Source organism: Oncorhynchus tshawytscha, linkage group LG09, assembly GCF_018296145.1.
Source record: "Oncorhynchus tshawytscha isolate Ot180627B linkage group LG09, Otsh_v2.0, whole genome shotgun sequence".
NCBI lineage: Eukaryota > Metazoa > Chordata > Actinopteri > Salmoniformes > Salmonidae > Oncorhynchus > Oncorhynchus tshawytscha.
The window spans coordinates 71,421,086-71,447,450 of NC_056437.1; the positions used below are offsets into that span (position 1 = coordinate 71,421,086).

General features: G+C 46.2%; 1 protein-coding gene across 4 annotated transcripts in view; it reads right to left on the reverse strand.

The window, feature by feature from the left end:
• LOC112258587 (MAGUK p55 subfamily member 3) overlaps nucleotides 1–26,365 on the reverse strand; it is a 44,618-nt gene that overhangs the window by 3,874 nt on the left and 14,379 nt on the right. Inside the window, exons 2-14 of one of the 4 annotated variants that reach the window (XM_024433040.2) lie at nucleotides 24,481–24,538; nucleotides 23,443–23,561; nucleotides 17,345–17,422; nucleotides 16,732–16,812; nucleotides 15,675–15,812; nucleotides 13,853–13,934; nucleotides 12,537–12,622; nucleotides 12,267–12,341; nucleotides 6,332–6,528; nucleotides 5,424–5,488; nucleotides 3,897–3,917; nucleotides 1,800–1,841; nucleotides 528–593 (exon numbers count right to left, since the gene is read on the reverse strand). In XM_024433040.2, coding sequence (XP_024288808.1) covers nucleotides 528–593; nucleotides 1,800–1,841; nucleotides 3,897–3,917; nucleotides 5,424–5,488; nucleotides 6,332–6,528; nucleotides 12,267–12,341; nucleotides 12,537–12,622; nucleotides 13,853–13,934; nucleotides 15,675–15,812; nucleotides 16,732–16,812; nucleotides 17,345–17,422; nucleotides 23,443–23,561; nucleotides 24,481–24,517 — 1,087 coding nt within the window. In that variant the 5' untranslated portion in view covers nucleotides 24,518–24,538. The remainder of the gene's footprint in view (nucleotides 1–527; nucleotides 594–1,799; nucleotides 1,842–3,896; nucleotides 3,918–5,423; nucleotides 5,489–6,331; nucleotides 6,529–12,266; nucleotides 12,342–12,536; nucleotides 12,623–13,852; nucleotides 13,935–15,674; nucleotides 15,813–16,731; nucleotides 16,813–17,344; nucleotides 17,423–23,442; nucleotides 23,562–24,480; nucleotides 24,539–26,365) is intronic. The other 3 variants (XM_024433042.2, XM_024433043.2, XM_024433044.2) reach the window with 3 other exon arrangements.

Here is a 26,365-nt window from a genome sequence, read left to right on the forward strand (position 1 = left end):
GAGATATTGACTGAATCTGCTCATTTACAAGCATGTGTCCAACACATGTCAATCACATGCAGCTAATATCTGACCAAGGGCTTTGGCAGCTCCACTTTGACTGTGAGAAATAAGCTCTGGGACTGAGAGTGAAGCTAACACACTTCTGCTATTAATATCAAGCTCATGCCTCTCCTTTCTCTTTTTATAGGAGACTTGGCTTCAACTCAACGAACGACTAGTAATACTAAAGTGAGGACAAAAGATAAATTAGCCTTGATAGAATTGGAAGGACAATGGTCTGGTTTGTAACACATGTAAGAGTATACAGTACAACGGAGACATGCTGCTTGACAGAGGGCTACAGGAGTGGACAGGGAGGGATGGGGCAGCCTGACTCTGGAGACCACAGTGTAGTGGGAGTGACACCCACGCACACCCACGCACACACAGACACGCACACACAGTGTCTCCAGGCCCATGGGTGCCCATCCCTCCCCTGCCTGCGGACAGTGGGGATACCTGAGGGAACAAGCCGGTAACAGTACCTGAATAAAATTCCCAGGAAAACACCTGGCCACAGGAGGGCGCCACTGCTTTACACTTAGGAGAGACTATAACTGGCATTAGAGCATCACACAACCCAGCCTCGCGCCTCAGTCTCCACACAGGGTGAAACAAGCAGCAAAACGTGTCTGGTTGGTTGAGTGTGCAATGCGTCCAATGCAGCAGGACCCTCGTGGGGGTGAGGGTAGGATGGGGTGCACCAGCCATAGCAGCAGAGGCAAGAGGGGAGTCTCAGGAGGATCCAAACACTGCTTAGTTTGGGGCAGGGCAAGGGTGCTGAGTTTAATCTCCATATATAAGGAGTAACCTGATTGGTTGACGGCCGTATTCTGTGTCATTATGAAGGTATACAATCATGTAGAATAATGCAGTTGGTCTTATTGCCATGGGAGGGCAGTGTTTGACTGTCGGCTGTGTTCAGATCCTTCCGTGTGCTTTGCTTTTCATTCCAACAGTTTCTGGGGTATGGGGTGAGGCCTCAAAGTCATGTAGGGGTGAAGGAGGCAAGGGGAGGACAGTGGAAGGAGGGGAGGCCAGTGGGAGGGCAGCAGGGGGCTGAGGATGACGGGGAAAGCGTTATATTGTGGTGCAAATGCAATTTCAGTCTGGATGCAAACTGTATTTACCACGGTCGGGAGCTTGAGGGTTGAATCCAATTGATGACACTCATTAGCAAGTAGTAACCATTTCTGAATGCCCTGAAATGATTGCTACTCTGGTGTCTGGGGAACGGATACTGATCCTAAGATGTGTTAATACTCTGACAGAGACACATAGCAGCCATGTGTCAATGTCTACTGGACTGTTTCAAGTCTGGTACTCGTGTTCTATCACACCCTCTTAAGCACTTTTCTCATTACACTAATTAGGTAACGAGACCGATTTGTTATCGACACCTGAAGGAGTGAGAAACTAAACTCCCCTCTTTCATATTGAGCTGGAAAATCTGGTGCTGGAGCACACTCTCTCCTTCAGTACTAGTCTTCCCTGTCAAATGACCTGGGATCAGTTCCGTCTCCTCTCAGCATTGTCTCTCCCCACCGCCTTTCTCTCCACCTCTCGCCTCCCTTCTCCATCACCTCCCACACGGACACGCCAGCCAGTCCCACCCTCAGGACACCCGTACATTCCCCAACCCAAAGCGCCAGTTCAGTTAAGCCAGCAGCTCACAGCAAGGTCCTGGAGGACACAGACACGTCGGACAGCAGAAGAGGTAAAAGGCGGCAGAAGGAGGAAGACGTGCAGACTCTCACCTATGTACTGTCCATTGAAATAGCCCTCACAATCACAGTCCTCTGTAGGGAGGCAAGCAGGGAGAAGAGGGGGGCGGGGGTGAGCGGAGGGTAAGTAACCTGAGGGAAGGATCAGAGGGGGGGGGGGGTAAGTAACCTGAGGAAGGATCAGAGGGGGGTGAGCGGAGGGTAAGTAACCTGAGGGAAGGATCAGAGGGGGGGTACAGAGGGGGCGGGGGTGAGCGGAGGGTAAGTAACCTGAGGGAAGGACCAGGGGGGGTGAGCGGAGGGTAAGTAACCTGAGGGAAGGATCAGAGGGGGGGGTACAGAGGGGGCGGGGGTGAGCGGAGGGTAAGTAACCTGAGGGAAGGATCAGGGAGGGGGTACAGAGGGGGCGGGGGTGAGCGGAGGGTAAGTAACCTGAGGGAAGGATCAGAGGGAGGGGGTGAGCGCAGGGTAAGTAACCTGAGGGAAGGATCGGGGGGGCTGCGGGCTCCGAAGCAGGACAGGCAGGGTCAGGCAGGCGGGCAGAGGGGTGGGCACAGTGTAGGTCCCTAAGCCAGCAGGTCAGGACAGGGAGGTTTCAGCAGGACAGGCCCTCAGCCGGAGCCCGCAGCCACTGTGGCAGCCAGGTGGGGGAGGTTTGACAGACACCACACAGACACACCGAGCACTTCTGGGGGCAGTCGACTGGAAAAGGGAACTGGGTCTCCCTGGCCCACACACATGGCTTTGTGAAATGGACAGTTCACAAAGCTGTGGTAGCTAGCATACAAAAACCTGTGCAATTCACAACTCTATAACTGCTGAATTCAATATTTAACTAGGCAAAAAACTAGTTTCAATGTCTGATGTCTCTGAAACTCTGGATATGCAACAAAAGTGCTGACCATGGCAGATTCACAACTCGGAGATACTGAGTAGAAAATAGCTGACAGAGAAAAACGGGGCAAGTAGAAAAGACGACAGCAGAGAAGGGAGAGGAGGGAAGAGAAGTCCTCTGCAAGGAGTAGAACAGGTAGCCAACACACAGTAGAGGAGACGAAGAGGGTAGCAACCCGCAGTAGACAGAACAAGATGAATTACAGAGAAGAACAAAAGAATAGAAGCTGTTGATGATGGAGAGGATGGGTCATTGCTATCTTTAAGTGATTGTCTGTGCTTTCCAGTCTGCAGGTCTGCCCTAGCATCACACACATACAATAAGGTATGGGCTCTCAAAATATGGGCTCTTTAAGCCATTTAAGCCATAATATGCTTTATGTAATATTCCTATAAGGTAGGGTGGGAGCTGGTCCACCACTTAGAAAGTGAGTACCTTATGAACATTTGCAAAACAAATCTTGGAAAGTTAGATTTTTGTGTAGTGTGTCCAGTCCGTTATTAGAACGCACGCACGTACTCACACACACACACATGCACGTACTCACACACGCACGTACTCACACACACTGCGACGAATCTCTATTCTGGTCTCGTAGGCTGCCTACAGTGGGGGAGGATTTAAGCTGGAAGCAGAACAGTACAGGACCCATGGGGTCTCATCCACCCCGCAGCACAGGCGTGCGTGCACACACACACACACACACACACACACACACACACACACACACACACACACACACACACACACACACACACACACACACACACACACACACACACACACACACACACACACACACACACACACACACACACACACACACACACACACACACCTCCCCCAAAAGAAAGAGAGACGGCTGAGAGCTTTGATGCCTCTACTAATATACCTTCTAGTAGGAGCCTGCAAGCAGACAGTAACTGTCCTCTCATAGTCATACCAAGAGGTTTCAAAACACGGAACGCAAATAGTCAAATGGAAGTCATGGGAAATTTAAGAGTAATAAACTGTCACCACATGTCCATGGATCTGATTATGCCTAATTGTGGATAGTTACTAGTATGTCCATGTGGAGTAATGTCCTGTCTAATCACTGACAGTGGCAATGAAAATAGTGGCACACTGCCCTCATTCCCTGATCATGGTTATGTGTGAGTGAGGGAGAGAGACAGAGAGAGAGAGACAGAGACAGAGAGAGAGGATTGCAGGCATCTCTGTACCAGTATACCCACCTTTGTCACATCCCTGGTCATCTGAGGTAAGCAGCGAGGGAAAGGAGGATGATGAGAAATCTTTGACAAACAGTTACACACAAGAAAACAACGGGCAATGGGATGGGGTGTGTTATCTCCTCTCTCAATTCTTTGTCTGATATTCACAAACTCTAAAATATACTTTCTTCTAGCAGGCGAGTCATTGGAGAATGAGAGAAAAACGAGCGAGAGAGAGAGAGAGATGGGAATTATAGATTTTAAAATGCACAAACTGTCTCAGTCTCAGTCTCTGTGCTATGACGTCATCGAGAGGTCGAGCCTCTGACCCACATTAAAAAGGCAACCTCAGGAGCTTCACTAAGGGCATGGGAATTAATCAAAGAGAGAGGGAAAGAGAGAGCGAGAGAGAGAGAAAGGGAGAGAAAAGAGAGAGTTAGGGGTAGAGAGGTAGAGAGAGAGAGAGAGGGAGAGAGAGAGCGAGAGAGAGCGAGAGAGAGAGAGAGCGAGAGCGAGAGAGAGAGAAAAGAGACATGGCCTCCATGGTGTAGCCCGGCTAGCTGACATATTGCTAAGCTCTTGTTGTCTCCCTGGGGCTCAGACCTAATCGGATCGCCTGTGGATTATGGACCACGAAGCGCCACCGCTCGCATTAAACACTCACCTGGCCACTTCTATTCAGACATACCCAATACTATTACCACACAACACAGAGCAGGAGAGAGCCAGAGTGGACAAAATGGACATTGTTACACACTCATCCTGTTAATTGGTTCTAGTCTGTTGTCTGTCTCTCACTATGGAGATACAGTTTGTGCTGACCGGCCAGATGGACCAGACATGAAAGATTAATTCATATCTTTGTGATCCCTCCCTCTCTTCTCTCCCCTCCCAAAGCCGTCTCTCACTTTTCCCTCTCTCTCTCTCTTTCCCTCCCTCCCTCTCTCCCTCCCTCTCTCCCTCCCTCCCTCCCTCTTTCCCTCCCTCTTTCCCTCCCCTCTCCTCCCTTTCCCTCCCTCCCTCCCTCCCTCCCTTCTCCCTTCCCTCCCTCCCTCCCTCCCTCCCTCCCTCCCCTCTCCCCTCCCTCCCTCCCCCCTCCCTCCCTCCCTCCCTCCCTCCCTCCCTCCCTCCCTCCCTCTCATGACAGCAGAGAATACGCAGTCAATACTAATACTCCTGAGGACGCCAATTACCGGCAAAAAAGGTAAATAAATGTCAACATAAACACATCTGGTGGTTAAATCTACATCTTATGAAAAATAACATGAACCATCACTGCCAAATAAGTTCTACTTCAAAAGATATCCTTCAGCTTCAGTTTGATATTGGTTGCAACAGTGACCATGTACATCTGCACACTCTTCGAAAAAAAGGTTCCAAAAGAGTTCTTCGGCTGTCCCCATAGGAGAACTCTTTTTGGTTCCATGTAGAACCCCCTGTAGAAATGGTTTTTCATGCAACCATAAAGGGTTCTTCAAAGGGTTCTCCTATGGGGACAGCCAAATAACCCTTTTAGGTTCTAGATAGCACCTTTTTGTGGAAACTTACAGGTCGGATTTTTAGGGGATTTAGGGTTCGGAAGTGTGCCCATTTTTATCCGGTAAGCCAGCCGTCTAAGAAAATGTACAGAGGAGGAAACAAAGGGAGAAGAAATAAGAGAGAGAGAGAGAAGGGGGGAGAAAGAGAGGGACCATGACAGTGTCAGACAGATAAACAGAGATAGGAGGAAGAGAGGCATTGGAGGAGGGAGGCAAAGAGATTGAAAGAGAAGATTAGAACATGACAGAGATAAAACACATACCGACCTCTGCCTCGTATGTGTTATCAGTGAAAGGAGTTAAGCTAGTGTGAGAGATTAATTAAACCCATGGCTTGGCTGAGGTTCCCTCTCTGTGTTTCAGCCGCCATGATTAATCCAACACGGTGTGCGTGTTTGAGTGTGTGTGTGTGTGTGTGTGTGTGTCCGCAATCATGCTGCAGCCGCTGGTATCACTCCCCCCTTCTTAGCTAAGATGAATACAGAGTGGGCAGTGGGTTGGGGCTTGGGTGTGTTTATACCCCAAATGCAGAGCACACACACACTTTTACATATTCATCCTATTGAGGGATTGTGACACTGACATAATGGAGTGTTCCCATTCAAGCCTATATTTAGAACCATGTGTTAAGATCCAAGCGGCTCTGATACTTGATTTAAAAACACATTTGACCCCTGAAAGTGGAGCATATGAATATGGAACAGATAGAGACAGCTCTATGGCGATATCTGCACTGTTGTGAAAGCAATTCAGTCCACATACTGCACCTAATATAAGAGTCCTACAGTATAAGCATAGGAGGCATAATGTGACACAGTACAGTACAACCACTAGGCTTGATCGGATCATTTTCATATTGTATTTAGACTCTTCTCTGAGCTAGCACCTGTCCATGGACCTCTCTGCCTATAGGCTCACCTCTCCTGGAAGAGTTTGGAGGGAATGAGTCCAGCACGGAGGTTGCTGTCGCCCACCCGTTTGGCCTGCCACCAGGTGGGGTCGTCCTGGGTTACCACCTGCAGGATGTCACCTCGCTTGAAGGGAAGTCCCGCCTCCTGACAGGGCGTGGCCTTGTCATCAGCAGGGATGTAGTCAAACAGGGCCCTCATGTAGACCTGAGAGACCACACACACACACACACACACACACACACACACACACACACACACACACACACACACACACACACACACACACACACACACACACACAGTTAAACCATCTCAGAAATACATATTTTTATTTCACCTTTATTTAACTAGGTAGGCTAGTTGAGAACAAGTTCTCATTTGCAACTGTGACCTGGCCAAGATAAAGCATAGCAGTGTGAACAGACAACACAGAGTTACACATGGAGTAAACAATTAACAAGTCAATAACACAGTAGAAAAAAAAGGGGAGTCTATATACAGTGCCTTGCGAGTAATAATAAATTTTAAATAATAATTTTGCACGCCCAATTTTTCAGTTTTTGATTTGTTAAAAAAGTTTGAAATATCCAATAAATGTCGTTCCACTTCATGATTGTGTCCCACTTGTTGTTGATTCTTCACAAACAAATACAGTTTTATATCTTTATGTTTGAAGCCTGAAATGTGGAAAAAGGTCGCAAAGTTCAAGGGGGGCGAATACTTTCGCAAGGCACTGTACATTGTGTGCAAAAGGCATGAGGAGGTAGGCGAATAATTACAATTTTGCAGATTAACACTGGAGTGATAAATGATCAGATGGTCATGTACAGGTAAAGATATTGGTGTGCAAAAGAGCAGAAAAGTAAATAAATAAAAACAGTATGGGGATGAGGTAGGTAAAAATGGGTGGGCTATTTACCGATAGACTATGTACAGCTGCAGCGATCGGTTAGCTGCTCAGATAGCAGATGTTGGTGAGGGAGATTTTTTTTAAAAACTTCAGCGATTTTTGCAATTCGTTCCAGTCACAGGCAGCAGAGAACTGGAACGAAAGGCGGCCAAATGAGGTGTTGGCTTTAGGGATGATCAGTGAGATACACCTGCTGGAGCGCGTGCTACGGATGGGTGTTGCCATCGTGACCAGTGAACTGAGATAAGGCGGAGCTTTACCTAGCATGGACTTGTAGATGACCTGAGCCAGTGGGTCTGGCGACGAATATGTAGCGAGGGCCAGCCGACTAGAGCATACAAGTCGCAGTGGTGGGTGGTATAAGGTGCTTTAGTGACAAAACGGATGGCACTGTGATAAACTGCATCCAGTTTGCTGAGTAGAGTGTTGGAAGCAATTTTGTAGATGACATCGCCGAAGTCGAGGATCGGTAGGATAGTCAGTTTTACTAGGGTAAGTTTGGCGGCGTGAGTGAAGGAGGCTTTGTTGCGGAATAGAAAGCCGACTCTTGATTTGATTTTCGATTGGAGATGTTTGATATGAGTCTGGAAGGAGAGTTTACAGTCTAGCCAGACACCTAGGTACTTATAGATGTCCACATATTCAAGGTCGGAACATCCAGGGTGGTGATGCTGGTCAGGCGTGCGGGTGCAGGCAGCGAACGGTTGAAAAGCATGCATTTGGTTTTATTAGCGTTTAAGAGCAGTTGGAGGCCACGGAAGGAGTGCTGTATGGCATTGAAGCTCGTTTGGAGGTTAGATAGCACAGTGTCCAAGGACGGGCCGGAAGTATATAGAATGGTGTCGTCTGCGTAGAGGTGGATCAGGGAATCGCCCGCAGCAAGAGCAACATCATTGATATATACAGAGAAAAGAGTCGGTCCGAGGATTGAACCCTGTGGCACCCCCATAGAGACTGCCAGAGGACCGGACAGCATGCCCTCCGATTTGACACACTGAACTCTGTCTGCAATTGCAAAGTAATTGGTGAACCAGGCAAGGCAGTCATCCGAAAAACCCGAGGCTACTGAGTCTGCCGATAAGAATATGGTGATTGACAGAGTCGAAAGCCTTGGCAAGGTCGATGAAGACGGCTGCCCAGTACTGTCTTTTATCGATGGCGGTTATGATATCGTTTAGTACCTTGAGCGTGGCTGAGGTGCACCCGTGACCGGCTCGGAAACCAGATTGCACAGCGGAGAAGGTACGGTGGGATTCGAGATGGTCAGTGACCTGTTTGTTGACTTGGCTTTCGAAGACCTTAGATAGGCAGTGCAGGATGGATATAGGACTGTAACAGTTTGGGTCCAGGGTGTCTCCCCCTTTGAAGAGGGGGGTGACTGCGGCAGCTTTCCAATCCTTGGGGATCTCAGACGATATGAAAGAGAGGTTGAACAGGCTGGTAATAGGGGTTGCGACAATGGCGGCGGATAGTTTCAGAAATAGAGGGTCCAGATTGTCAAGCCCAGCTGATTTGTACGGGTCCAGGTTTTGCAGCTCTTCCAGAACATCTGCTATCTGGATTTGGGTAAAGGAGAACCTGGAGAGGCTTGGGCGAGTAGCTGCCCCCCGCAGGGGGGGGGCGGAGCTGTTGGCCGAGGTTGGAGTAGCCAGGTGGAAGGCATGGCCAGCCGCTGAGAAATGCTTGTTGAAGTTTTCGATAATCATGGATTTATCGGTGGTGACCGTGTTACCTAGCCTCAGTGCAGTGGGCAGCTGGGAGGAGGTGCTCTTGTTCTCCATGGACTTCACAGTGTCCCAGAACTTTTTGGAGTTGGAGCTACAGGATGCAAACTTCTGCCTGAAGAAGCTGGCCTTAGCTTTCCTGACTGGCTGCGTGTATTGGTTCCTGACTTCCCTGAACAGTTGCATATCGCGGGCAGTATTCTATGCTATTGCAGTCCGCCACAGGATGTTTTTGTGCTGGTCGAGGGCAGTCAGGTCTGGAGTGAACCAAGGGCTATATCTGTTCTTAGTTCTCCATTTTTTGAACGGAGCATGCTTATCTAAAATGGTGAGGAAGTTACTTTTAAAGAATGACCAGGCATCCTCAACTGACGGGATGAGGTCAATGTCCTTCCAGGATACCCGGGCCAGGTCGATTAGAAAGGCCTGCTCACAGAAGTGTTTTAGGGAGCGTTTGGCAGTGATGAGGGGTGGTCGTTTGACTGCGGCTCCGTAGCGGATACAGACAATGAGGCAGTGATCGCTGAGATCCTGGTTGAAGACAGCGGAGGTGTATTTGGAGGGCCAGTTGGTCAGGATGACGTCTATGAGGGTGCCCTTGTTTACAGATTTAGGGTTGTACCTGGTGGGTTCCTTGATGATTTGTGTGAGATTGAGGGCATCTAGCTTAGATTGTAGGACTGCCGGGGTGTTAAGCATATCCCAGTTTAGGTCACCTAACAGAACAAACTCTGAAGCTAGATGGGGGGCGATCAATTCACAAATGGTGTCCAGGGCACAGCTGGGAGCTGAGGGGGGTCGGTAGCAGGCGGCAACAGTGAGAGACTTATTTCTGGAGAGAGTAATTTTCAAAATTAGTAGTTCGAACCGTTTGGGTATGGACCTGGAAAGTATGACATTACTTTGCAGGCTAACTCCTCCCCCTTTGGCAGTTCTATCTTGATGGAAAATGTTATAGTTGGGTATGGAAATCTCAGAATTTTTGGTGGCTTTCCTGATCCAGGATTCAGACACGGCAAGGACATCAGGGTTAGCAGAGTGTGCTAAAGTAGTGAGTAAAACAAACTTAGGGAGGAGGCTTCTGATGTTGACATGCATGAAACCAAGGCTTTTTGATCACAGAAGTCAACAAATGAGGGTGCCTGGGGACATGCAGGGCCTGGGTTTACCTCCACATCACCCACGGAACAGAGGAGGAGTAGAATGAGGGTGCGGCTAAAGGCTATCAAAACTGGTCGCCTAGAGCGTTGGGGACAGAGAATAAAAGGAGCAGATTTCTGGGCATGGTAGAATATATTCAGGGCATAATGCGCAGACAGGGGTATGGTGGGGTGCGGGTACAGCGGAGGTAAGCCCAGGCACTGGGTGATGATGAGAGAGGTTGTATCACTGGACATGCTGGTTGTAATGGGTGCATATGTGGGAGGTGGGACAAAGGAGGTATCAGGGGTATGAAGAGTGGAACTAGGGGCTCCATTGTAAACTAAAACAATGATAACTAACCTGAACAACAGTATACAAGGCATATTGACATTTGAGAGAGACATACAGCGAGGCATACAGTAATCACAGGTGTTGAATTGGGAGAGCTAGCTAAATCAGTAGCTAAAACAGTAGGTGAGACAACAGCTAATCAGCTAGCACAACAACAGCAGGTAAAATGGCGTTGACTAGGCAGGGAGGGTCGGATTAACTACGCACAGAGCCTGACAAGACGTCTGACTGCTACGCCATCTTGGATTGAGTATAGTATAGTATAATATGGTATGTATAGAAAATAATTGACAGATCGCCTCAAACTAGAGAGAGGGAAAGTGATGCTTTTGCAAATAGATTTCAGAATCACAGTCTATCTGTGCATGTGTCTGTGTGTGTGCATGAACAACATGTGCACACAACATACACTATATATACAAACATGTGGACACCCCTTCAAATTAGTGGATTTCACAATTTCAGCCACACCCCGTACTGATAGGTGTATAAAATCAAGCACACAGCCATGCAATCTCTATAGACAAACATTGGCAGTAGAACGGCCTTACTGAAGAGCTCTGTGACTTTCAATATGGCACCGTCATAGGATGCCACCTTTCCAACAAGTCAGTTTGTCATATGTCTGCCGTGCTAGAGCTGCCCTGGCCAACTGTAAGTGCTGTTGTTGTGAAGTGGAAACATCTTGGAGCAACAACGGCTCAGCCACGAAGTGATTGGCCGCACAAGCTCACAGAACGGGACCGCCGAGTGCTGAAACACGTAGCGTGTAAAAATGGTCTGTCCTCAGTTGCAACACTCACTACCGAGTTCAAAACTGCCTCTGGAAGCAACGTCAGCACAAAACTATTCGTCTGGAGCTTCATGAAATGGGTTTCCATGGCCGAGCAGCCCCACACAAGCGATCACCATGCGCAATGCCAAGCGTTGGCTGGAGTGGTGTAAAGCTCACCGCCATTGGACTCTGGAGCAGTGGAGTTCTATGGAGTGATGAATCACACTTCACCATCTGGCAGTCCTATGGACAAATCTGGGTTTGGTGGATGCCAGGTGAACACTACCTATCCCAATGCATAGTGCCAACTGTAAAGTTTGGTGGAGGAGGAATAATGGTGAGGGGCTGTTTTTCTTGGTTCGGACTAGGCCCCGTAGTTCCAGTGTGGGGAAATCTTAACGCTGCAGCATACAATGACATTCTAGACGATTCTGTACTTCCAACTTTGCGGCAACAGTTTGGGGAAGGGCCTTTCCTGTTTAAGCATGACAATTCCCCATGCAAAAAGCAAGGTCCATACAGATGTGATTTGTCGAGATTGGTGTGGAAGAACTTGACTGGCCTGCACAGAGACCTAACCTCAACCTCATCAAACACCTTTAGGATGAATTCGAACTCTGACTGCAAGCCGGGCCCAATCGCCCAAAATCAGTGCCCGACCTCACTAATGCTCTTGTCCCCGCAGCAACGTTCCAACATCTAGTGGAAAGCCTTCCCAGAAGTGTGGAGGCTGTTATAGCAGCAAAGGGGGGACCAACTCCATATTAATGACCATGATTTTGAAATGAGATGTTTGACGAGCAGGTGTCCACATACCTTTGGTCATGTAGTGTATCTGAAACACGTCTCAAATGACACCTACACATCTCAGTGCATGTTGGCACAAACTGTTGTAATTCGTCTGCCATTGACTCTACTGCTGTATGTGTGAGCCTGAACCATGGCTGTTCAGTATTCTGACCCTTCCTCAATTCCAGAGCAGCTGTGTCTGTGTTTGTCTGTACTGAGCGTGCCCAGACCGTTGTGTTGTGTTCCTCACCTTGCTCTCCTTCAGATGGTCCTCCTCCTTAACGGCTGGGATTATCTTCAGGGTGATGGAGCCCTGAGACTGGGACTGAATGGCAACACACAGAGAGGAGCAGGATGTTAGCTTCACAGAAATACACTTTTAACACAATTTCAACCACTGTATCTTCGTAGCAGAGTTGATATGGCATGTATTGCCAACATAAATCAAAGGAAAACAGTGCTGTTGGTGCTAGTGGTCTAAAAAATTAGGAAGACATAAAGTATTCTACTCTAGTCTCACCAGAAGCTGACTGATCTCATCAGGTCTTTTGTGAATGATGGAGATGCCGTTGACTTCCCGTAGCTCGTCTCCTACATGGACCAGTCCTGGGTGGAGGGGAGGAGGTGGTGAGGGGAGACAACAGGCGAGCTGAAGTAGAGATCTATGCCTGGGTTCCTATTCCCTATATAGTGCACTCCTTTTGACCAGGGCCTATAGAATCTGGTCAAAAGTAGTGGGCTGTATAGGGATTAGGGTGCCGTTTGGGTTGCACACCATATCGTGTATCGAGGAGATCTTGCACAGCACTGTATCAGTAGCAGGTGTACTATATCTATCATACCGCTATTAACTGGGATGAGATATGGACAATAGGGCTTGGGAGTGGTGGTATCACTCTCCTCAGTCATGATCTACTGCAGTCACATCATTGAAACCTGACAAAGAGGGATGAGCGATAGGATCAATTCATCTCATCACTGCTCAGAGAGGGAGAGACGAAGAGAGGACAGAAAGGGAGAGAGGGAGGGAGGGCAGAGAGGGAGAAGGGGAGAGAGGGAGGGAGGGCACAGAGGGAGAGAGGGAGAAAGGGAGCGAGGAAGGGAGGGCAGAGAGGGCAGAGAGGGAGAGAGGGATGATATGAAGAAACAGACAAGCACATAATGTACTGTACAGAGAAACAAACAGATGGTAATGCCCCTTTTTCTATTGACCCCCCCCCCCACACACACACACACTAAACACACACCGAACATAATAAAGAAACGCACGTCTCCCTCCCAATGTGCAGGTGGTATTTCCATGGTAACAGCAGCGGTCAGCTCGTTGGAGAGAGTGTGTAATGTGTGATATGTGATTGGCTCTCAGGGGAAAGACAGAACACGGCTTCAAACAGCCTGTTAACCACAGAGATCCTCGTCTGTCTGTCTACCACCGTCTCGCTCTCTCTCGCCATGCTGCTGCTTTAATCTCTGCAACATCTCAGAATCATGAGTGGAGGATCCTCCCAGCTGTAGCTTCTATACAGGATGTTACTAATAAAATGTATATCCACTGACATGCTTTAGGCTACAGTACACCGCTGCATAGAAGGTCATATGTGTTCAGACTTCTGATTATTTGTCTAAGTTACATCGTCTCGGTTAGCCTTGCCTTCAGACATATTATGTCTGGTACTATTATCTGAGCGGTCCATAGATCTCATTTGACAGACCAACAAAAACTCCCTGTCTTGTCTGCGCAAGTTCCAGAGGAAGGGGATGATGAATCAAGACGTATCAGACAGTATGGGTTAAGACTAGACACAGAGAGGGACAGGATGGGACTGAATCACTCACCACTCCGGTCTGCAGCCCCGCCCCTCATGATGCGGGCCACGATCACAGACCCTGTGGTCTCATCCCGTCTGATGGTGGCCCCCTGGGAACAGAGAGATGATCGTTTCCTCCTCCCAGGATTGTTGTATCCTCATTCTTCCCATCTCTTTTCTCTTATTTTATTTCTTTCTTTACGATCAATCAATCAACACAGCACCAGTCCCACTTTCATATATACAGTGGGGAGAACAAGTATTTGATACACTGCCTATTTTGCAGGTTTTCCTACTTACAAAGCATGTAGAGGTCTGTCATTTTTACTGTGAGAGACGGAATCTAAAACAAAAATCCAGAAAATCACAGTGTATGATTTTTAAGTAATTAATTTGCATTTTATTGCATGACATAAGTATTTGATACATCAGAAAAGCAGAACTTAATATTTGGTACAGAAACCTTTGTTTGCAATTACATAGATCATACGTTTCCTGTAGTTCTTGACCAGGTTTGCACACACTGCAGCAGGGATTTTGGCCCACTCCTCCATACAGACCTTCTCCAGATCCTTCAGGTTTTGGTGCTGTCACTGGGTAATATGGACTTTCAGCTCCCTCCAAAGATTTTCTATTGGGTTCAGGTCTGGAGACTGGCTAGGCCACTCCAGGACCTTGAGATGCTTCTTACGGAGCCACTCCTTAGTTGCCCTGGCTGTGTGTTTCGGGTCGTTGTCATGCTAGAAGACCCAGCCACGACCCGTCTTCAATGCTCTTACTGAGGGAATGAGGTTGTTGGCCAAGATCTCGCGATACATGGCCCCATCCATCCTCCCCTCAATATGGTGCAGTCGTCCTGTCCCCTTTGCAGTAAAGCATCCCCATAGAATGATGTTTCCACCTCCATGCTTCACTGTTGGGATGGTGTTCTTGGGGTTGTACTCATCCTTCTTCCTCCTCCAAACACGGCGAGTGGAGTTTAGAGCAAAAAGCTCTATTTTTGTCTCATCAGACCACATGACCTTCTCCCATTCCTCCTCTGGATCATCCAGATGGTCATTGGCAAACTTCAGACGGGCCTGGACATGCGCTGGCTTGAGCAGGGGGACCTTGCGTGCGCTGCAGGATTTTAATCCATGATGGCGTAGTGTGTAACTAATGGTTTTCTTTGAGACTGTGGTCCCAGCTCACTTCAGGTCATTGACCAGGTCCTGCCGTGTAGTTCTGGGCTGATCCCTCACCTTCCTCATGATCATTGATGCCCCACAAGGTGAGATCTTGCATGGAGCCCCAGACCGAGGGTGATTGACCGTCATCTTGAACTTCTTCCATTTTCTAATAATTGCGCCAACAGTTGTTGCCTTCTCACCAAGCTGCTTGCCTATTGTCCTGTAGCCCATCCCAGCCTTGTGCAGGTCTACAATTTTATCCCTGATGTCCTTACACAGCTCTCTGAGTCTTTGCCATTGTGGAGAGGTTGGAGTATACAGATAATGAGTGGGGAACAGGTGGGCTTCTTAAAGAAAAACTAACAGGTCTGTGAGAGACGGAATTCTTACTGGTTGGTAGGTGATCAAATACTTATGTCATGCAATAAAATGCTAATTAATTACTTAAAAATCATACAATGTGATTTTCTGGATTTTTGTTTTAGATTCCGTCTCTCACAGTTGAAGTGTACCTATGATAAAAATTACAGACCTCTACATGCTTTGTAAGTAGGAAAACCTGCAAAATTGGCAGTGTATCAAATACTTGTTCTCCCCACTGTATCTCCTCATCCCCTCATCCTCTACCATTTTATCTCTTTCCCCCATCCCCCTGTCATCCTCTCTGTTACAATGGCTCACCAGTGGTTCCTTGTTCTTGACCAGTCTGACGATCTTCACTGACTCCTCCTCCAGCTCGTCCTCGAAGTCGTCAGGCAGTGGTGGCAAGACGGGGTCAAAGTTCTTCTGAGCAACCGTGTCATGAACGGACAAAACTGCCTGATGGGAGATAGCAGAGAGAGAAGGATTAATGTTAGAATTGCAGAACTGCATTCTGGGCAGTGGTGTAAAGTACTTAAGTAAAAATACTTTAAAGTACTACTTAAGTAGTACGGGGCGGCAGGGTAGCCTAGTGGTTAGAGCGTTGGGCTAATAACCGTAAGGTTGCAAGTTCAAATCCCCGAGCTGACAAGGTACAAATCTGTCGTTCTGCCCCTGAACAGGCAGTTAACCCACTGTTCCTAGGCCGTCATTGAAAATAAGAATTTGTTATTAACTGACTTGCCTAGTTAAAAAAATGTTTTTGGGGTATCTGTATTTTAATACATTCATAAAGAAAATGATGTACTTTTTACTCCATACATTTTCCCTGACATCCAAAAGTACTCGTAACAGTTTGAATGCTTAGCAGGACAGGTAAACTTTCACACACCTATGAAGAGAACCTCCCTGGTCATCCCTACTGCCTCTGATCTAGGGGAGTCACTAAATACATGCTTCGTTTATAAGTTATGTCTGAGTTGGAGTGTGTCCCTGTCTATCTGTAACTTTTTAAAAACTATAAAATTTGGCCTTCTGCTTTGCTTAATATAAGGAATTTGAAATAATTTACTTTTGATACTTAAGTATATTTAAAACCAAATACTTCTAGACTTTTACTCAAGTAGTATTTTACTGGGTGACTTTCACTTTTAATTGAGTCATTTCCTATTAAGGTATCTTTACTTTTACTCAAGTATGACAACTGGGTACTTCTTCCACCATTGATTCTGAGTATACCAAATATTAGGAATACCTTTGAATACTCAGTGTACATAGAGATTGACATAGATCGAGCTATTCAATACATATTGATGCATGAATAGCCACCCCACCTTCCATAACCAGGTCTCTATGTGTGTATGGGTTTTTTGTTTACCTTGAGATGGGGGGACATCAACAGCTGTAGGAGTTCCTTCTCCTCAACACTCATTGGTCCACTCTGCAGCTCCTCTGCCACCTGCCAATCACAACAGAGCTGTCAGTCAGACCAGGACCTCTGACCTGGAATAAATCTGTGTGTCCAACAGTGTGGGCTTGGGATATAACTGAAAAATGTAGCAGATATATACTGAAAGTGTAGCAGACTATTAGCAGTAGTAGTCTAGAATAAAATCAACAAATATAGATATATACTGTAGAGTTGTACGGCTGTTGCCTAAAGCAGCAATATACAGTGTGTGCTTGCACACACAAATACACACACAGGAGAATAAGCAGCCAGGAGTTATGGCTCAGCACTTTTCCACTTAACTGGCGTGAGGAGAGAGAGGAGAGGCAGGATGTGGAGAGAGTTTCATTAGCGTTGAGATGAATCAGCACTTTCAGACCACAACACATTACTGTACTGTAACTCTATAAATCCACATACCTTACTACCTGCCTCTACCGCTCCTCTGTCTCAGCAAACACACTAGGACCGACTCTATTGGACGGGTGCTTCACACTTCGGCAGTGTGTGTGTGCATGCGTGCGTGCTTTGTTGAACTTACATCCTCAGCCAAAGAGGCGGCGCTGTGAAGGACAGGTGTAGGACTCTGGCGCTCGTACTGTCTCAGCTTCTCATGGATCTGCAACATGTAGTTCAATCACCGGAAAGGTCAGGGAGATCAAGCACACATACACAAATTTAACAACATAAGTGTACCATAAATTCCATTAACATTGGCAACATTGCCACCCAGCAGGGGCCCAACTTTCACTGGGGATGGGGGGGACATGCCTCCCAAAAATTCTGAATTTGCCTTTTTGCCCCTCTAGTTTTATAATTGGAATGTGACACAAAAAGAGGCGTCGATGTGCTTTAGGACCATGCGGATGCCTCCGAGCGGTCGGGTAGGCTGTTTCGAGTGTTTATCCAACTGGATAAAATAAATACTGTATATATATATATATACTGTACCAGGCAGTTATAGTCAAAGAACTAAACACTGTTCATAGTCTTGATGTGATTGGCCTGACTGAAACATTTTATTTATTTTTATTTCACCTTTATTTAACCAGGTAAGCTAGTTGAGAACAAGTTCTCGTTTGCATCTGCGACCTGGCCAAGATAAAGCATAGCAGATCGACACATACAACACAGAGTTACACATGGAATGAACAAAACATACAGTCAATAATACAGTAGAAAAAAAATAAAACAAAGTCTTTATACAGTGAGTGCAAATAAGGTCAAATAAAGGAGTTAAGGCAATAAATAGGCCATGGTGGCGAAGTAATTACAATATGGCAATTTAACACTGGAATGGTAGATGTGCAAAAGATGGATGTGCAAGTAGAGATGGAATGAGGTAGATAGATGGGCTGTATACAGATGGGCTATGAACAGGTGCAGTGATCTGTGAGCTGCTCTGACAGCTGGTTCTTAAAGCTAGTGAGGGAGATAGGAATCTCCAGCTTTAGTGATTTTTGCAGTTCGTTCCAGTCAGTGGCAGCAGAGAACTGGAAGGAAAGGTGACCAAAGGAGGAATTGGCTTTGGGGGTCACCAGTGAGATATACCTGCTGGAGCATGTGCTATGAGTGGGTGCTGCTATGGTGACCAGCGAGCTGAGATTGGGTGGGGCTTTACCTAGCAGAGACTTGTAGATAACCTGTAGCCAATGGGTTTGGCGACAGGTATGAAGCGAGGGCATGGCTTAAGCCTGATGAATTTACTGTGTTAAATGAGGCCTCTCCTCCTGGTTACACTAGTGACCATATCCCCTGTGCATCCCGCAAAGGCGGAGGTGTTGCTAACATTTACGATAGCAAATTTCAATTTACAAAAAAAAAATGCAGTTTTCGTCTTTTGAGCTTCTAGTCATGAAATCTATGCAGCCTACTCAATCACTTTTTATAGCTACTGTTTACAGGCCTCCTGGGCCTTAAACAGTGTTCCTCACTGAGTTCCCTGAATTCCTATCGGACCTTGTAGTCATAGCAGATAATATTCTAATTTTTGGTGATTTTAATAATCACATGGAAAAGTCCACAGACCCACTCCAAAATGCTTTCGGAGGCATCATCGACTCAGTGGGTTTTGTCCAACATATCTATGGACCTACTCACTGTCACAGTCATACTCTGGACCTAGTTTTGTCCCATGGAATAAATGTTGTGGATCTTAATGTTTTTCCTCATAATCCTGGACTGTCAGACCACCATTTTATTACATTTGCAACAAATAATCTGCTCAGACCCCAACCAAGGAGCATCAAAAGTTGTGCTATAAATTCTCACACAACACAAAGATTCCATGATGCCCTTCCAGACTCCCTCTGCCTACCCAAGGATGTCAGAGGACAAAAATCAGTTAACCACCTAACTGAGGAACTCAATTTAACCTTGCGCAATACCCTAGATGCAGTTGCACCCCTAAAAATTCAAAACATTTGTCATAAGAAACTAGCTCCCTGGTCTACAGAAAATAACCGAGCTCTGAAGCAAGCTTCCAGAAATTTGAATGGAAATGGCGCCACACCAAACTGGAAGTCTTCCGACTAGCTTGGAAAGACAGTACCGTGCAGTATCGAAGAGCCCTCACTGCTGCTCGATCATCCTATTTGTCCAACTTAATTGAGGAAAATAAGAACCATCCGAAATGTATTTTTGATACTGTCGCAAAGCTAACTAAAAAGCAGCATTCCACAAGTGAGGATGGCTTTCACTTCAGCAGTAAAAAATTAATGAACTTCTTTGAGGAAAAGATCATGATGATTAGAAAGCCAATTATAGACTCCTCTTTAAATCTACGTATTCCTCCAAAGCTCAGTTGTCCTGAGTCTGCACAATTCTGCCAGGACCTAGGATCAAGAGAGACACTCAAGTGTTTTAGTACTATATCTCTTGACACAATGATGAAAATAATCCTGGCCTCTAAACCTTCAAGCTGCATACTGGACCCTATTCCAACTAAATTACTGAAAGAGCTGCTTCCTGTGCTTGGCCCTCTTATGTTGAACATAATAAATGGCTCTCTATCCACCGGATGTGTACCAAACTCACTAAAAGTGGCAGTAATAAAGCCTCTCTTGAAAAAGCCAAACCTTGACCCAGAAAATATAAAAAACTATTGGCCTATATCGAATCTTCCATTCCTCTCAAATGTTTTTGAAAAAGCTGTTGCGCAGCAACTCACTGCCTTCCTGAAGACAAACAATGTATATGAAATGCTTCAGTCTGGTTTTAGACCCCATCATAGCACTAAGACTGCACTTGTGAAGGTGGTAAATTACCTTTTAATGGCATCAGACCGAGGCTCTGCACCTGTCCTCGTGCTCCTAGACCTTAGTGCTGCTTTTGATACCATCGATCACCACATTCTTTGGAAGATTGGAAACCCAAATTGGTCTACATGGACAAGTTCTGCCCTGGTTTAGATCTTATCTGTTGGAAAGATATCAGTTTGTCTCTGTGAATGGTTTGTCCTCTGACAAATCAACTGTAAATTTCGGTGTTCCTCAAGGTTCCGTTTTAGGACCACTATTGTTTTCACTATATATTTTACGTCTTGGGGATGTCATTCGAAAACATAATGTTAACTTTCACTGCTATGCGGATGACACACAGCTGTACATTTCAATGAAACATGGTGAAGCCCCAAAATTGCCCTCGCTAGAAGCCTGTGTTTCAGACATAAGGAAGTGGATGGCTGCAAACTTTCTACTTTTAAACTCGGACAAAACAGAGATGCTTGTTTTAGGTCCCAAGAAACAAAGAGATCTTCTGTTGAATCTGACAATTAATCTTGATGGTTGTACAGTCGTCTCAAATAAAACTGTGAAGGACCTCGGCATTACTCTGAACCCTAATCTCTCTTTTGACAAACATATCAAGCCTGTTTCAAGAACAGCTTTTTTCCACCTACGTAACATTTCTCCCATAGAGCTCCATTTTTATGGAATGGTCTGCCTACCCATGTGAGAGACGCAGACTCGGTCTCAACCTTTAAGTCTTTACTGAAGACTCATCTCTTCAGTGGGTCATATGATTGAGTGTAGTCTGGCCCAGGAGTGTGAAGGTGAACGGAAAGGCTCGGGAGCAACGAACCGCCCTTGCTGTCTCTGCTTGGCCGGTTCCCCCCTCTCCACTGGGATTCTCTGCCTCTAACCGTATTACAGGGGCTGAGCCACTGGCTTACTGGTGCTCTTTCATGCCGTCCCTAGGAGGGGTGCGTCACTTGAGTGGGTTGAGTCACTGACGTGATCTTCCTGTCTGGGTTGCCCCCCCCCCCACAGGTTGTGCTGTGGCGGAGATCTTTGTGGGCTATACTCGGCCTTGTCTCAGGATGAAGATATCCCTCTAGTCGTGTGGGGGCTGTGCTTTGGCAAAGTGGGTGGGGTTATATACTTCCTGTTTGGCCCTGTCCGGGGGTATCATCGGATGGGGCCACAGTGTCTCCTGACCCCTCCTGTCTCAGCCTCCAGTATTTATGCTGCAGTAGTTTTGTGTCGGGGGCTAGGGTCAGTCTGTTATATCTGGAGTACTTCCTGTCTTATCCGGTGTCCTGTGTGAATTTAAGTATGCTGTCTCTAATTCTCTCTTTCTCTCTTTCTTTCTCTCTCTCAGAGGACCTGAGCCCTAGCACCATGCCTCAGGACTACCTGGCATGATGACTCCTTGCTCTCCCCAGTCCACCTGGCCGTGCTGCTGCTCCAGTTTCAACTGTTCTTCCTGCGGCTATGGAACCCTGACCTGTTCACCGGATGTGCTACCTGTCCCAGACCTGCGGTTTTCAACTCTCTAGAGACAGCAGGAGCAGTAGAGATACTCTTAATGATCGGCTATGAAAAGCCAACTGACATTTACTTGCTGCACCCTCGACAACTACTGTGATTATTATTATTTGACCATGCTGGTCATTTATGAACATTTGAACATCTTGGCCATGTTCTGTTATAATCTCCACCCGGCACAGTCAGAAGAGGACTGGCCAACCCTCATAGCCTGGTTCCTCTCTCGGTTTCTTCCTAGGTTTTGGCCTTTCTAGGGAGTTTTTCCTAGCCACCATGCTTCTACACCTGCATTGCTTGCTGTTTGGGGTTTTAGGCTGTGTTTCTGTACAGCACTTTGAGATATCAGCTGATGTAAGAAGGGCTGTATAGATTCATTTGGTTTGATTTGATGATTCAAGGGTTTTTCTTTATTTTGTCTATTTTCTACATTGTAGAATAATAGGGAAGACATCAAAACTATGCAATAACACATATGGAATCATGTACTGACCAAAAAAGTGTTAAACAAATGAAAATATATTTGAGATTTGAGTTTTTTCTAATTAGCCACCCTTTGCCTTGATGACAGCTTTGCACACTCTTGGCATTCTCTCAATCAGTTTCATGAGGTAGTCACCTGGAATGCATTTCAATTAACATTTCTTTCTTCTTAATGTGTTTGAGCCAATCAGTTGTGTTATGACAGACGATAGCCCTATTTGGTAAAGACCAAGTCCATATTATGGCAAGAACAGCTCAAATATTCAAAGAGAAACGACAGTCCATCATTACTTTAAGACATGAAGGTCAGTCAATGCAGTTGCAAAAACCATCAAGATGAAACTGGCTCTCTTGAGGACCGTCACAGGAAAGGAAGACCCAGAGTTATCTCTGCTGCAGAGAATAAGTTCAAGTAACAGACACATCTCAACATCAACTATTCAGAGGTTGACTGCGTGAATCAGGCCTTCGTGGTCGAATTGTTGCAACAAAAAAAAACGACTAAAAGGCACCATTAAGAAAAGTAGACTTGCTTGGGCCAAGAAACACGAGCAATGGACATTAGACTGCTGGAAATCTGTCCATTGTTCTGATGAGTCCAAATTTGAGATTTTTGGTTCCAATTGCCGTGCCTTTGTGAGACGTGGAGTAGGTGAACGGACGATCTCTGCATGTGTGGTTGCCGTGAAGCATGGAGGAGGAGGTGGGATGGTGTGGGGGTGCTTTGCTGGTGACACTGTCAGTGATTTATTTAGAATTCAAGGTACATTTAACCAGCATGGCTACCACAGCATTCTGCAGTGATACACCATCACATCTGGTTTGCACTTAGTGGGACTATTTTTTTCTTCTTCTACAGGACAATGACCTAACACACCTATAGGCTGTCTCAGGGCTATTTGACCAATAGGGAGAGGGATGGAGTGCTGCATCAGATGACCCGGCCTCTACAATCACCCAACCTCAACCCAACTGAGATGGTTTGAGATGAGTTGGACCATAGAGTGAAGGAAAAGCAGCCAACAAGTGCTCAGCATTTGTGGGAACTCCTTCAAGACTGTTGGAAAAGCATTTACCCATGAAGCTGGTTGAGAGAATGCCAAGAGTGCGCAAAGCTGTCATCAAGGCAAATGGTGGCTACCTTGAAGAATCTCAAATATAAAATATATTTTGATTTGTTTAACACTTTTTTGGTTCCTACATGATCCCATGTGTGTTATTTCATAGTTTTGATGTCTTCACTATTATTCTACAATGTAGAAAACAGTTCAAATAAAGAAAAACTCTTGAATGAGTAGGTGTGTTCAAAATTTGACTGGTACTATATATATAGTTATGTCCCCCACACTTCTAAAACCAACATTTTGCCTCTGCCACCCAGTCTTATGTGTACCTTCATGAGGTAGCCCAGGCTCTTCTCACTGAAGACATCTTTGAGGAAGACCATGTCCTCCTTGTGGTTGGCATCAGGACGCAGCTGGGAGGTCAACAGGGCCAGAGTCTCGTGCAGGCCTGTGGAGAGGAGGGAGGGTGAAGGAACTGGGATCCGTCTTTTTTTACATCCTCAGATCCGACGGAGTAATGTAATGTATAATGACAGATACCATTTAGCAGACGCTTTTAACCAAAGAGATTTTCAGTCATGCATGCACACATTTTACGTAGGGGTGGTCCTGGGATTCAGACCCTCTACCCTGGCCAACTAAGCCTGGGATTCAAACCCACTACCCTGGCCAACTAAGCCTGGGATTCAAACCCACTACCCTGGCCAATTAAGTCTGGGATTCAAACCCACTACCCTGGCCAACTAAGCCTGGGATTCAAACCCACTACCCTGGCCAATTAAGCCTGGGATTCAAACCCACTACCCTGGCCAACTAAGCCTGGGATTCAAACCCACTACCCTGGCCAACTAAGCCTGGGATTCAAACCCACTACCCTGGCCAACTAAGCCTGGGATTCAAACCCACTACCCTGGCCAACTAAGCCTGGGATTCAAACCCACTACCCTGGCCAACTAAGCCTGGGATTCAAACCCACTACCCTGGCCAACTAAGCCTGGGATTCAAACCCACTACCCTGGCCAACTAAGCCTGGGATTCAAACCCACTACCCTGGCCAACTAAGCCTGGGATTCAAACCCACTACCCTGGCCAACTAAGCCTGGGAATTCAAACCCACTACCCTGGCCAACTAAGCCTGGGATTCAAACCCACTACCCTGGCCAACTAAGCCTGGGATTCAAACCCACTTCCCTGGCCAACTAAGCCTGGGATTCAAACCCACTTCCCTGGCCAACTAAGCCTGGGATTCAAACCCACTTCCCTGGCCAACTAAGCCTGGGATTCAAACCCACTTCCCTGGCCAACTAAGCCTGAGATTCGATTTTGATGCATAAAGGTTGCACCTTTTCTGGTGTATTTCATCTTACCTGTGCCTGCTGAGAGGACCGGCATGGCTTCTTTCATGGGTCAGCAAAAAGGTGAGGCCTGGCAAAGAGAAGCAGAGAAAATGGATGAAAAGGAGTCACATACTCCAATTTAGTTCTTCTTCATCTCATACACACTGCGTTTTCCTGAAGAGGATGTCACTGGGAGAAAACTGTTTAAGGGTTTTGCAGGCAGTTTTAGGTGATCCTAAAAGTTCTGCATACTCTAATGATGTGTGTATCTCGGTGTGTGTGTGTGTGTGTGTGTGTGTGTGTGGAACAGATGTGCTGGGATCTGGAGAGCGGTAGACTAATGGTGACAGTACATCCTCTATAGACAGGTTCTAGCCTGCGTATTAGACTTCTTATGCAGTAACCAGCCAACGCCTCACCTCAGTGTGTGTGTGTGTGTGTGTGTGTTAATAAGATAGAGATGTAAAGTAGCGTGATACACTCTCAATGCGGGCACCATTCATCACATTGACTGCTAGCACCGTGTCCACTGTGCTGTGGGCTGCAGGGTATTTTGGCATTTTATTAGGATCCCCATTAGCTGTTGCAAAAGCAGCAGCTACACTTCCTGGGGTCCACACAAAACATGAAATATAATACAGAATGACATAATACAGAACATCATTAGACAAGAACAGCTCAAGGACAGAACTACATACATTTTTTTTAAAGGCACACGTAGCCTACATGTCAATGCATACACACCAACTATCTAGGTCAAAGAGGGGAGAGGCGTTGTGCCGTGAGGTGTTGCTTTATCTGTTTTTTGAAACCAGGTTTGCTATTTATTTGAGCAATAGGAGATGGAAGGAAGTTCCATCCAACAATGGCTCTATATAATACTGTACGTTTTCTTGAAATTGTTCTGGATTTGGGGACTGTGAAAAGACCCCTGGTGGCATGTCTGGTGGAATAAGTGTGTGTGTCAGAGATGTGTGTAAGTTGACTATGTGAAACAATTTGGAATTCTCAACATATTAATGTTTCTTATCAAAAGAAGAAGTGATGCAGTCAGTCTCAACTCTTAGTATTTACAGTGGGGCAAAAAAGTATTTAGTCAGCCATCAATTGTACAAGTTCTCCCACTTAAAAAGATGAGAGAGGCCTGTAATTTTCATCGTAGGTACACTTCAACTATGACAGACAAAATGAGAAGAAAAAAAATCAAGAATATCACATTGTAGGATTTTTAATGAATTTATTTGCAAATTATGGTGGAAAATTAAGTATTTGGTAAATAACAAAAGTTTATTCCAATACTTTGTTATATACCCTTTGTTGGCAATGACAGAGGTCAAATGTTTTCTATAAGTCTTCACTAGGTTTTCACTCACTATTGCTGGTATTTTGGCCCATTCCTCCATGCAGATCTCCTCTAGAGCAGTGATGTTTTGGGGCTGTTGCTGGGCAACACGGACTTTCAACTCCCTCCAAAGATTTTCTATGGGGTTGAGATCTGGAGACTGGCTAGGCCACTCCAGGACCTTGAAATGCTTCTTACGAAGCCACTCCTTCGTTGCCCGGGCGGTGTGTTTGGGATCATTGTCATGCTGAAAGACCCAGCCCCGTTTCATCTTCAATGCCCTTGCTGATGGAAGGAGGTTTTCACTCAAAATCTCACGATACATGGCCCCATTCATTTTTTTTCCTTTACAGGGATCAGTCGTCCTGGTCCCTTTGCAGAAAAACATCCCCAAAGCATGATGTTTCCACCCACATGCTTCACAGTAAGTATGGTGTTCTTTGGATGCAACTCAGCATTCTTTGTCCTCCAAACATGACGAGTTGAGTTTTTACCAAAAAGTTATATTTTCGTTTCATCTGACCATATGACATTCTCCCAATCTTCTTCTGGATCATCCAAATGCTCTCTAGC